Raw genomic sequence first — 12,660 nt, 5'->3', positions numbered from 1 at the left:
GCAGATGAGGAGATTCTATCTAGCCTGAAGGCTCCCTGGCTCATGGTGGGCACCACTTGTCTGTTCGGTACACCTGCTTCATGTCACATGCATAGTCAAGTGCACTGCAGAACTTTCTTAGAAGAAAGGGAGAGGGTATTTCTCCCTGCTTCACTCTGGGTGCCCTGTGGAGTTTGGGGACCCTGTCTTGAACCCTATGCCAGGCCCATAGAGAGCCCTCAGGAGAAAGAAGAGGTTTCTAGAATTCTCACCCCTCTGTAGCCTGTCACAGCTGAGAGAACCCTCATTTCCATACTCCTCCAATGGGGAAGGACTGAGATGCACAGAAGAGAGGCAGGTAGAGGAGGGAACAGCTGTCCCTCTCCCTGGCTGCCAGTGGGGCCATCCCTGTCTTCTGTCCACAGGTAGATACGGCCATCGCTGAGGAAACCCGGAATTCAGTGCAGGCAGAAGAGATCAAGGCCAAGGATAAGGCCGCAAAGGCCCAAGCTATTGCCGACGATGCCCAGAAGGATCTGGAAGAGGCGCTACCAGCTCTGGACATGGCCCTGGCCAGCCTGCGTAACCTCAACAAGAGTGATGTGACTGAGGTGGGCATCCAGGGACATGTCCTGGCACTGTCTCCTGTGACCCTCTGATGTCTTCTTGGGACTTAATCCCTTCTCCGCATTCTGTGGTGGTGGTGAAGGGCAGAGGTGAGGGCATGTGCCAAGAAGTGAGGGCAGAACCAGGGCTGGACCCTGGCTACCTATCTCATCCTCTTGCATGAACCCACTGGCCCTCAGTAATAAGTTTCCCTCTCCACTCCCACTCCCTCTGTCCCCCATCCACACCTGACCCACAGGTGCGAGCCATGCAGCGACCGCCACTGGGCGTGAAGCTGGTCATTGAAGCCGTGTGCATCATGAAGGGCATCAAGCCCAAGAAGGTGCCCGGGGAGAGGCCGGGCTCCAAGGTGGACGATTACTGGGAGCCAGGCAAGGGGCTGCTGCAGGACCCTGGCCGTTTCCTCGAGAGCCTTTTCAAGTTCGACAAGGTGAGTGTGGCCTGGCAGGGCAGCTCCCAGCTGGAGAGGAGCTGGGAGCTATTCTCCACATCCTGTCTCTGCCTCCCTCTCCTACCAGCAGCAACAGATCTACTGCTTGGGATCCTGGGCCTTGGGGCTCTGTTCTTATGCCCTTTCTTCCCTATGGCCTTGGCCAAGGCTGTGACCATCCATTCAACTCTACCTCTCTCCTTTGGCTGCATCCCATCTCGACACCTGCTAGTGACACCACTTGTCCTTAAATAAGTTTGAAAACGAGGCCTTCGGTGTTTTCCAATCCTGAGCCTTTGTCCCAGGTGGGACTTGCTCACCATTTATCTACCATCTTGGGGATACAGAAGGTCCTGCTCTGGTCAGCTTTTCTGGCCTGTGTTTGCTCCTTAAGGAGGACACCTTGAAGACCTGTGTTGGGTCTGGGGCACAGAAGCAGGCTCAGGGTGGCCCTGGGTGGCCCCTCTCCTCCCTGTTCCCTTGGGAAGCAGCCTCCCAAGGCCCGTGGTTCCCACGCAGGACAACATTGGGGAGGCAGTGATCAAAGCCATCCAGCCATACATTGACAACGAGGATTTCCAGCCAGCTGCTATTGCCAAGGTGTCCAAGGCCTGCACCTCCATCTGCCAGTGGGTGCGCGCCATGCACAAATACCACTTTGTGGCCAAGGCCGTGGAGCCCAAGCGGGTGAGGACCAAGGAGAGCTGGTGTGATGGGCTCCCCTGCTCCTGGCGGGGTGGGGAACTCAGCAAGCCAGCTCCTCACCCCACACTCTGCACCCATAGCAAGCCCTGCGGGAGGCTCAAGACGACCTGGAGGTGACACAGAAGATCCTAGAGGAGGCCAAGCAGCGCCTGCGCGAGGTGGAGGATGGCATTGCCCTGATCCAGGCCAAGTACCAAGAGTGCATCGCCAAGAAGGAGGAGCTGGAGCTCAAGTGTGAGCAGTGCGAGCAGCGGCTTGGCCGGGCTGACAAGGTGCACCACTGCCCAGGGAGGTCCCCGAGGCCTGGCAGGGAGGGTAGGGCCGTGGGGGGCAGTAGGTCTGGAACCCACCCAACGAGGTCACCCCTGCAGCTTATCAACGGGCTCTCAGATGAGAAGGTGCGCTGGCAGGAGACGGTGGAGAACCTAGAGCACACACTCAGCAACATCTGCGGTGATGTGCTGCTGGCTGCTGGCTTTGTGGCCTACCTGGGCCCCTTCACGGTGAGGTGCTTCTCATTCAACACGCACCGGGAACACGGCAGGGCACTCACGGAGTGGAGCTGGGCATCCCAGCCCTGATAGTCCGGAGCCTCCTAGTGGGGAGAAGGAAGAGCTCTCTCCTTCCTGCCCTCTTGTGTGCTGGGTCCTGTTTGAATGCTTTGTCTCTGGACCCAACTCAGTCCTCACAGCTGCCCTTGACAATGGGTGCTGATGGCATTAACCCCTGTTTCACAGCTGATGGGCTGAGGTCACCCCGAGTGCAGGTCATTTGCTCCATCAGGTCATTTGCTCCATCTGCCCACCAGGTCCTGGGCTATAGTTGGAGGCTGGGAGGGCACTGGGGAATGCCAAGGGTGGGGGTGGCCCTGAGTTTGGCATCTCCCCAGGGCCAGTACCGCACGGCGCTCTACGACCAGTGGGTCAAGCAGCTCACGATCCACCAAGTCCCACACACCATGGAGCCCACGCTGATCGGGACGCTGGGGAACCCTGTGAAGATCCGCTCGTGGCAGGTGCCCACCTCAGAGGCAGGAGTGACCAAGCTGCATCTGCAGTGTGGGCTGGTCCACACCTCCTGCGTCCCTCCCTCCCACCCGCCTTCCTGGGCAAGAGCTCAGACACTTCGCCTGAAGCCTCCCAGGCCCAGCAAGGGGGTGGTGGGTAGAAGGGAGGAAGATGCACTGTGTGTGGCACAGATGCTAGGGAAGGGTGGGGAGGGAGGTTAAGGGGTACATTACAGGTATGTATTTAAAGATACATTTATTGATTTGGAAGCAGAAGTATAGAGAGCAAAAAAGAAACTGTGGGAGAAAGATCTTCCATCTGTTGGTTTACTGCTCAGATGACCACAATGGCCAGGGCTGAGCCAGGCTGAAGGAAGGAACTCCATCTGGGTTTCTCACTTGGGTAGGGGAGCCTCAAACCTTTGGACTGTGTTCACTACTTTCCCAGACATATTAACCAGGAGCTGAATGAGTAGCTGTGACATGAACTGGCGCCCATATTGGATGCTGGCATTATGGATGGGAACTTTAGTTATGCTATGAAGCTGATCCAAGGAGTACTTATAAGGGGTAGAATTAGGGAACAGTGTCTAGTATGACGAATGTTAAGATTCCTTACAAGAAACATGGGCAGGAGTTGTGACACAGCAGTTAGGCCACTGCTTAATACTCTCACATCCTATGTTGGAAAGCCTGGTTCGAGTCCCACTGCTGGTGACCCAAATACTTGGGCCCCTGCCACCCTTGTGGGAAACTCCAGTGGGGTTCCAGGCTCCAGACCTTAGGTATGTGAGCCATAACTCTTAGGGAATTTTGAGGAGTAATCAGTACAGATCCCCCTCTCTCATTGTGTGTATGTGTGACTGCCTTTCCAATAAAACAAAGAGTAAGGGCCCGGCGCGATAGCGTAGTGGTTAAAGTCCTCGCCTTGAACTCGCTAGGATCCCATATGGGCATCGGTTCTAATCCCGGCAGCTCCACTTTCCATCCAGCTCCCTGCTTGTGGCCTGGGAAAGCAGTCGAGGACGGCCCAATGCTTTGGGACCCTGCACCCGTGTGGGAGACCCGGAAGAGGCTCCTGGCTTTGGATTGGCTCAGCTCCGGCCGTTGCAGCTGCTTGGGGAGTGAACCATTGGATGGAAGACCTTCCTCCCTGTCTCTTCTCTCTGTAGATCCACCTTTCCAATAAAAACAAATAAAATCACACCTTAGAGCCAGTGTTATGATACAGCAAGCTAACCAGCTGCCTGCAAATCCAACATCCTACATAGAGGCCAGTTCTAGTCCTGGCTGCTCCACTTCTGACCCAGCTGTTTGTTAGTGGCCTGGGGAAAGTAATGGAGAATGATCCAAGTGTTTGGGCCCCAGTACCCACATGGGAGACTCAGATGAAACTCCTGGCTTCAGCATGGCTCAGACCTGGCCATTGCAGCCATGTGAGGAGTAAACCAGTGGATGGAAGATCTCTCTCCCTGTCTCTCTCCTACTCCTCTCTATAACCCTTTCAAAGAAATAAATCTGTAAAAAAAAAAAAAGTCACATCTGAACTGGATGTTGAGGGGCAGAAGAGAAGAGGAGACTGAGACTGAGCATGCATGAAGGTGGGAGGCCCCAAGAGGGTGTGGGCTCATGAAGGTGGTGAGGACTTGGTCAGCGCCATGAAAGAGGGTGTCAGGAGCCAGCCCAGGGGCAGGACTGAGGTCAAGGGTCCTGGATGTGCCATGTGATCACCTGCTGCAGCTTGGGGCAGGACAACCACAGCTAAAGCACGAGCTTGTGAGTAGCTGCTGGCCCAGTTGACCCTGTGCACATGACAGTCCTGTGGTTCTGCAGATTGCCGGCCTCCCCAACGACACACTGTCAGTGGAGAATGGGGTCATCAACCAGTTCTCCCAGCGCTGGACCCATTTCATTGACCCTCAGGGCCAGGCCAACAAATGGATAAAGAACATGGTGAGTTCCCTGCCCAGTGCTGGGCACCAGGCTTACAGGTGCAGGGTGGAGGCAGCAGAGCCCAAGGCCCAGCCCCCCACCTGACCCTCTTCCCCTGCAGGAGAAAGACAATGGACTAGACGTATTCAAGATGAGTGACCGAGACTTCCTCCGCAGCATGGAGAATGCCATCCGCTTTGGCAAGCCATGTCTGCTGGAGAATGTGGGCGAGGAGCTGGATCCGGCCTTGGAGCCTGTGCTGCTCAAACAGGTGGGCTGCTGGGGGGCAGTGGTGGGGAGGTTGTGTGGGGAGCAGGGTCCCTCCCCTGCTACACTGCACGAAATGAGCTGAGCCTGCCTTCCCCACTCACCGCAGACCTACAAGCAGCAGGGGAACACAGTGCTAAAACTGGGGGACATGGTGATCCCCTACCACGAGGACTTCAGGATGTACATCACCACCAAGCTGCCTAACCCACACTACACACCCGAGATCTCCACCAAACTCACCATAATCAACTTCACGCTGTCACCCAGGTCAGCTCCCTCCCCTCGGGGTCCCTGAGCCTGAGCTCAACCTTTGTCAGCCCCCAAGCCAGGGCTCTCTCCTGGAAGACCCCACCCCAGCTTCCTCTTGGGCCCTCTGGCATTGCACATCTCACCTTTACCACCATCCCCCAACTGAGAACTCCTACCCTAATCCAGTCTGACCTCCCTCTGGTTGAGGTCCCTCCAGTGTCCTGGCCAGTACCAGCCCCACTTCCTTCAGCTCAGTCCCACTATGGCATACAAGCCAGGCTCTCTACCCTCAGATCACCCACATGGAGTCCATGCCCCACAGACCTGCTCCAGTGCCAACACCTGCATGTCTCCCTTCAATAAAATTTTAATTTATTTGAAAGGCAGTTAGAGATCTTCCATCTACTGGTTTGATCCCCAGATGCTCACATAATGAGAGCTGGACCAGGAGCCACAAACTCCATTGAGGTCTTTCCCATACGGGTGGTGGGGAGCTGATCACTTGAGCCATCACCTGTTGCCTCCCAGTGCCAGAATTTGCATTAGCAAGAAGCTGGATTGGAAGCAAAGCAGGGACACAGATCCAGACACTACAGTATGGAGTGTGGGTATCCTACGTGTGGACGTAGCTGCTGTGCCCAATACCTTCATTTCTATGTCACCATGAGCCTCTGCATAGATCTGGAGTATGAATATTTGAAAGACCCAGCTTACTGGTCACTTGGAGCCCCTCCTGCTGAGGGGGAGCTGCCGGGAGATCACGTGTCTCACGTCACTCTGATAGCAGGCCCTGTCCTGGCCCTGTGGCCCGAACCCAGGCCTCCCAGGCTGACATTGGTCCCAGGACACAGGTTGATAGGTGAGCAGGGCCATGGCTGGTCCTCCGGGGTGCCACCAACACGGTGTGCCCTGTTTCTGGCAGCGGCCTAGAGGACCAGCTGCTGGGCCAGGTGGTGGCCGAGGAACGACCTGACCTGGAGGAGGCCAAGAACCAGCTGATCATCAGTAACGCCAAGATGCGACAGGAGCTCAAGGACATCGAGGACCAGATCCTGTACCGGCTGAGTTCCTCCAAGGGCAACCCCGTGGATGACGTGGAGCTCATCAAGGTGCTGGAGGCCTCCAAAATGAAGGCTGCTGAGATCCAGGTTGGCAGCTACCACGCAGCCCACCCAGGCCTGGTCCCACTCATCTCCACCTGCCACTCTGGGCCATCCTACCAGAGTCTGATCTTTACCCGCTCTGCACTGCCAGGCCAAAGTCAGGATTGCAGAGCAGACAGAGAAGAACATCGACCTCACCCGCATGGAGTACATACCTGTGGCCGTCCGAACCCAGATCCTTTTCTTCTGCGTTTCCGACCTGGCCAATGTAGACCCCATGTACCAGTACTCCCTCGAGTGGTTTCTGAACATCTTCCTGTCCGGCATTTCCAACTCAGAGAGGGCAGGTAGGCAGGCCCTGCCAGACATAGACATGCTGCCATGGCAGGGCATACTCTGCCATGTTGCTGGCAGGTTCTCTTCTGCCCTTTACTGAGTACCTCAATGGATGCCTCACACTACTCCTGTGGCTGTAGGGGAGACTGACCAGGCTGGGCTGTGCCCCAAGGCTGCTCCTTCATCTCCCCTTGCCTTGCAGACAACCTGAAGAAGCGCATTGCTAACATCAACCGCTACCTGACTTACAGCCTCTACAGCAATGTCTGCCGCAGCCTCTTTGAGAAACACAAGCTCATGTTTGCCTTCTTGCTGTGTGTCCGCATCATGATGAATGAGGACAAGATCAACCAGGTGCAGGGTGGGCGGCCAGACCAGGTACAGGAGAAGCAAAGGGGCAGAAGGCCATGGCCACGGCTATGGCCACGGCCACCGACTCCTCGGCTATTAACAGCCAGGTGACCTGGATGCCATGGAGGCCTCAAGCACAGGCCTTCTTGGACCCTCAGCTGTGCTGGTACACACAGAGCCCCTGCCCCCAGGGCCAGGCTGTTGAAGCCTCCCTTGCCTGCTTGGCCAGGAGCTCCCACTCTGTTGAAGGCCTGGGTACCTTCTGGTGCTTTGAAGTGCTCTGCCAGGACAGTGAGGCCAGTGTTGGAAGGCCACGGGGAGCCTCTGTCCCATCCCTAAGAGCCACTTGATTGCTCTATGAGGAGCCAACTAGTAGCTCACTTCTGGGTGGGATGCAAGGCAGGCAGGAGCCAGCCCCAGGGCCTGGCCACCAACTTAACTCTGTCCCCTGCCAGAACGAGTGGCGCTACCTCCTATCGGGGGGCTCCATCCAGATAGTGACACAGAACCCTGCGCCAGATTGGCTATCAGACCGAGCCTGGCGGGACATCCTGGCACTCTCCGGCCTGCCAGCCTTCTCCTCCTTCTCCTCTGACTTTGTGAAGCATCTTGGAGAATTCCGGGTCATCTTTGACAGCCTTGAGCCCCACCGGTGAGTTGGGTGCCAGAGACTGGCTGGGTGGGCCCACTAAGGGAGTGAGACCCCAGGAACCTCCTCTGTGGCTGCACCTTTGCTGTGCTTCCCTGCCCAGTGCCTGGACCCTGCACATCCACCTTACTGCCTCCACTGTCCAGCTGGCACCATCCCTGGGGCCAAGTAGCATCCCCCAGGCCAGCCATCTCAGGGGAATGTGGGCACTGCCACAGGGAGGCCTTGCCGGGCATCTGGGAACGGAACCTGGACCAGTTCCAGAAGCTGCTGGTCCTGCGCTGTCTACGTGGAGACAAGGTCACCAATGCCATGCAGGACTTTGTAGCTACCAACCTGGAGCCACGCTTCATTGAGCCCCAGGTGAGTACTGAGCAAATCCATACCCAAACTGGATCACCATTCAGCCTTTGCCAGGCTGGGTCTCCTGCCCACTCTCCACAAAGCCCTGGAAGGTTCCAGGCCCTCCCAGAAAGCATGCGACTCCCCTCCCCCCACCCTAGGAACCCTCTACTTTGCCTTGATACCCCCGCTGGTGGGTTCCACATCCCTGCCTGTGCTTATAGACAGCCAACCTCTCAGCGGTGTTCAAAGACTCCAACTCCAGCACGCCCCTCATCTTCGTGCTGTCACCCGGCACAGACCCTGCTGCCGACCTCTACAAGTTTGCCGAGGAGATGAAGTTCTCCAAGAAGCTTTCTGCCATCTCCCTGGGCCAGGGCCAGGTAGGGACCCAGCAGGAAGGTAGCAGGGGAGAGGGTGGACAGCAGCTCTGACGTGCTCAGGGCTGCTGTGCTGCCTCCCTCCCCACACAGGGCCCTCAGGCAGAAGCCATGATGCGCAGCTCCACAGAGAGGGGCAAGTGGGTATTCTTCCAGAACTGCCACCTGGCACCGAGCTGGATGCCAACTCTGGAGCGCCTCATCGAGCACATCAACCCTGACAAGGTGCACTCCACTCCCTCGGTCTGCCGTAGGTCCTCCAGGGCAACTCCTGCAAGGCCCTCAGCCCAGGCCAGAGCCCAGAGACTGCTGGATGTGCCCCCAAGTCACTGGCGCAGGTGGTGATAGGATTGGCCCAGGTCATCTGGCAAGCAACGCGCTCATGTGCTTGCCCAGTTATCTTTATAGCCTTGCCTGGCCCATTCCTTGGGTGGGGTCAGGCTGAGGCCAGGCACCAGGCCCCCATACCTCTTCAGGGAGGAGGGAAACTGGTGTTGGGGTGGACACTCGATATAAGGGCCGATGCTGATAGGGTCCTGGGGCCTCCAGGTGCACCGAGACTTCCGCCTATGGCTCACCAGCCTGCCCAGCAGCAGGTTCCCAGTGTCCATCCTGCAGAATGGCTCCAAGATGACCATTGAGCCGCCACGTGGCGTCAAGGCCAACCTCCTGAAGTCCTATAGCAGCCTCAGTGATGACTTTTTCAACTCGTGTCACAAGGTGAAACACACGCTCGCTTGCTTGGTGCTTGTGCACTCTGCCCGTCCCCACTCCCTCGTTCTTACTTCCCCCTGCCTCTCCCATGGTGCACAGGTGATGGAGTTTAAGTCCCTGCTGCTGTCACTCTGCCTATTCCACGGGAACATGCTGGAGCGGCGCAAGTTTGGGCCCCTAGGCTTCAATATCCCCTATGAGTTCACAGACGGGGACCTGCGTATTTGCATCAGCCAGCTCAAGATGTTCCTGGATGAATACGAGGACATCCCCTACAAGGTGGGCTGGGTGGCAGGCTGTGGGCTGGGGCCCTCATAGGGGTCATCCAGCCATCTACCCTTCCCTCTCGGTAGGTCCTCAAGTACACAGCAGGGGAGATCAACTATGGGGGCCGTGTCACAGATGACTGGGACCGCCGCTGCGTCATGAACATCCTAGAGGATTTCTACAACCCTGTTGTGCTGCACCCTGAGCATAGCTACAGTGCTTCAGGCATCTACCACCAGATCCAGCCCACTTATGACCTCAACGTGAGCCTGCCCTCTGAGGGATTGGAGCGGGTGGACAGGATGGAAGGACTCACCCATCTGATAGTGAGGGCAGCCGGTCAGGCCCAGGACCTGGAATGTGGGTCCCAAGTATATCTAGTCAGTGCCAGCTGGGGCAGAAGGTAACCTGACCCAGATTGTACAGACGGGGGGACCCCTGAGGAAACGCTGCTTCTCTAGGATGTGGGAGGTGAAAACCTGAGCAAAGGCTGGGGTGGGTGGCCCATCAGTGCTTTGCAGGGCCTGTGGCAGTGGGGTATTGACAGGCTTGAGCAGCTGCAAAGAACAGTAGAGAGCTGGATAGCAGTGACACGGGGGCTGGGAAGGAAGCCAGGGCCACACCACCCAGCGCCTCAGAGGCACAGATCCCGGAGAACCACACAGGAACGTCTAATGGTCACAACCAGGGTGATGAGGAGGAATTGTGACAAGTAGAATGTTCTCAACTTCAATGAACACTTCTTCCTGTCCCTCCCATGGTGCACACGGGGTTTCGGTCTGACCCTCTTACTCCCTAGGGCTACCTATCCTACATCAAGAGCCTCCCGCTCAATGACATTCCTGAGATCTTTGGCCTGCACGACAATGCCAACATCACCTTTGCCCAGAATGAGACATTTGCCCTTCTCAGCACCATTGTCCAGCTGCAGCCCAAGTCATCCTCTGTGGGCGGCCAGAGCCGGGAAGAGGTGGGCGGTGGGCAGGGGAAGGGCTGAGTAGGACTATGCTGCCTGTGTCCTGGGAGAAGGGACTCCCTGTGGGAAATCCTGGGGGTGCTCAGGGCTGGGGGTTTGGGTGGGGCTGCATGGGCAGGGCCTGCCCTGACCCCCACTGACCTTTGCCTCCACAGATAGTGCAGAGTGTGGCCCAGAATATCCTTCTCCGGGTGCCGGAGCCAGTCAACTTGCAGCAGGTGATGGCCAAGTACCCGGTGCTGTATGAAGAGTCAATGAACACAGTGCTAGTACAAGAGGTCATCAGGTAACGCCCCTGGTTGCACCCCAGTGCCCAGCCAGCACCCACCAATCTGGAGAGAAACAATGAGGCCAGGAGATGCCATGAGGCCTGTGCTGTGGCCAGCCCTTACGTACATGTCCACCATGACTCAGCTTTATTTTTATTATTCGCATCTTCTGGAGAAGTAATCAGAGGCCCACAAAGGGTTCTGTGACCTAGCGTCAGCAGTTACCAAAAGCCAGAGTGAGATTCGTGCCCAGGCTGCTTCGTTCTGGCCCTGTGCCCTCAGTCTCCACTTTTCTGTCCCCAGCCCCAACTGCATGCGATTTTGCTCCTGCCCACAGGTACAACCGGCTACTGCAGGTCATCACACAGTCTCTGCGAGATATGCTCAAGGCACTCAAGGGGCTGGTGGTGATGTCCTCGCAGCTGGAGCTGATGGCAGCTAGCCTCTACAACAACGCCGTGCCCGAGCTCTGGAATGCCAAGGCCTACCCATCACTCAAGCCACTGTCCTCGTGGGTCATGGATCTGCTACAGCGCCTGGACTTCCTGCAGGCCTGGATCAAGGGGGGCATCCCAGCCACTTTCTGGATCAGTGGCTTCTTCTTCCCACAGGCCTTCCTCACAGGCACGCTGCAGAACTTTGCCCGCAAGTCCATCATCTCCATTGACACTATCTCCTTTAGTTTCAAGGTCTGGGTGCAGCCAGGGCTGGGTCATAGGGCTGGGGTGGGGCAGGTGGGCAGGTAGCTGCGCTTGGGAGGTACTGGGTCTGAGTGAGTGAGTTCTCTTGGTGCCCTCCACAGGTGATGCCCCAGTCACCCTCAGAAATTAAGGAGAGGCCCGAAGTGGGTTGCTACATCCATGGACTATTCCTGGAAGGTGCCCGCTGGGATCCGGTGGCCTTCCAGCTGGCCGAGTCCCGGCCCAAGGAGCTGTACACAGAGATGGCTGTTATCTGGCTTGTGCCAGTGCCCAACCGCAAGGCCCAGGGCCAGGACTTCTACCTATGTCCCATCTACAAGACACTGACACGTGCTGGTACGGGGCCTGGGGCAGAGAGCCTGTACTCCAGGTGTGGGTGCAGACAGCTGCTTAGACTAGCCCAGGTTAGCTGAACAGAAAGGCTGGCAGAGGCCTGGGCCAAGGCATAGCCAGGCCAGGGGAAGGCATGTTAGCTAGTGCCCAAGGCTGATCTCTCAACCACTCTGCCTCCCTCAGCAGCTCCACTTGAAGCCTGGGAATCCTGACCTGCTTCTAGGAGGGTTCAAAGGCACAACTGAGGCCCATAGCTGGGTCCCCTCTCATCTTTCTTTCCATCCCTACTGTGGCAGGGAGTACCAGGCAGGCCTGAGCCTTGGCTAGACCCCTCCCCAGGCAGGCTGTTTCTTGGGCCAGGAGCCCATCCCCATTCCCAACTGTGTGCTAAACTCACTACCTTTGTTCCTAGCCTCCCTGCTCTAGCAGGGATGGGGCTCAGCCTGAGCCTCCTGCTTCTTGTTCCAGGAACACTCTCAACCACAGGCCACTCCACCAACTACGTTATTGCTGTGGAGATCCCCACAGACAAGCCCCAGCGACACTGGATAAAGCGTGGTGTGGCACTCATCTGTGCCTTGGACTACTAGTCCCAGACAGGAGGGCTGGAGCCATTAAAGTTGGGTTTTCCACAAAGTCCAGTTGTGCCTTAGCTGGATGCATGAGGCCCCTTTGTAGGACTCTGCTGGGGCTGAGGCTACAGTGGCGTCAGAAAAGAATACAATCAGCAAGGGCTGGAGGTGAGAGGTGGCAGCTCTGGCCTGCTGTGCCTATCCCAATGCAACAAAAGTGCATGTACCCTGCCTGTCCCGTGTTCCTCCAAGGAGAGCACACCAAGCAGCAAGTTCTTAGGGCCCCAGCCCCTACATTGTCCTCACCTGAAGCTCCTCTTTAGCTCAGGCCCTCTACTCCCAGGCCTAGGGCCCCAAAGACCTCTGACCCAGAAGGCTAGGTGTGTGCTTCTCCCCTCTGGGGCAGCAACCACAGGCAGGTTCATTTCTTAGAAGAGTTTATTCACTGATCCAGTATGTATAAGGGGCC

The 12,660-nt window shown here is 57.0% G+C and overlaps 1 protein-coding gene across 1 annotated transcript in view; it reads left to right on the top strand.

Annotated features, from left to right (window-relative positions):
• The window catches only part of DNAH1 (dynein axonemal heavy chain 1), a 57,786-nt gene extending 45,577 nt beyond the window's left edge, over positions 1–12,209 (top strand). The window contains exons 55-78 of the mRNA XM_004581780.3: positions 405–590; positions 845–1,036; positions 1,556–1,723; positions 1,822–2,013; positions 2,113–2,244; positions 2,631–2,756; positions 4,581–4,700; positions 4,801–4,950; positions 5,056–5,216; positions 6,121–6,346; positions 6,453–6,648; positions 6,840–6,991; positions 7,444–7,640; positions 7,856–8,000; positions 8,204–8,362; positions 8,453–8,584; positions 8,909–9,079; positions 9,173–9,352; positions 9,427–9,603; positions 10,140–10,310; positions 10,472–10,602; positions 10,923–11,274; positions 11,388–11,622; positions 12,088–12,209. Of these exons, the coding sequence (XP_004581837.2) occupies positions 405–590; positions 845–1,036; positions 1,556–1,723; positions 1,822–2,013; positions 2,113–2,244; positions 2,631–2,756; positions 4,581–4,700; positions 4,801–4,950; positions 5,056–5,216; positions 6,121–6,346; positions 6,453–6,648; positions 6,840–6,991; positions 7,444–7,640; positions 7,856–8,000; positions 8,204–8,362; positions 8,453–8,584; positions 8,909–9,079; positions 9,173–9,352; positions 9,427–9,603; positions 10,140–10,310; positions 10,472–10,602; positions 10,923–11,274; positions 11,388–11,622; positions 12,088–12,209 (4,173 nt within the window). The remainder of the gene's footprint in view (positions 1–404; positions 591–844; positions 1,037–1,555; positions 1,724–1,821; positions 2,014–2,112; positions 2,245–2,630; positions 2,757–4,580; positions 4,701–4,800; positions 4,951–5,055; positions 5,217–6,120; positions 6,347–6,452; positions 6,649–6,839; positions 6,992–7,443; positions 7,641–7,855; positions 8,001–8,203; positions 8,363–8,452; positions 8,585–8,908; positions 9,080–9,172; positions 9,353–9,426; positions 9,604–10,139; positions 10,311–10,471; positions 10,603–10,922; positions 11,275–11,387; positions 11,623–12,087) is intronic.
• Positions 12,210–12,660: the final 451 nt, after the last annotated feature.

The sequence above is a fragment of the Ochotona princeps genome, chromosome 21 (assembly GCF_030435755.1).
Source record: "Ochotona princeps isolate mOchPri1 chromosome 21, mOchPri1.hap1, whole genome shotgun sequence".
Taxonomy (NCBI): Eukaryota; Metazoa; Chordata; class Mammalia; order Lagomorpha; family Ochotonidae; genus Ochotona; species Ochotona princeps.
This window is presented reverse-complemented; position numbering and strand designations above follow the sequence as displayed.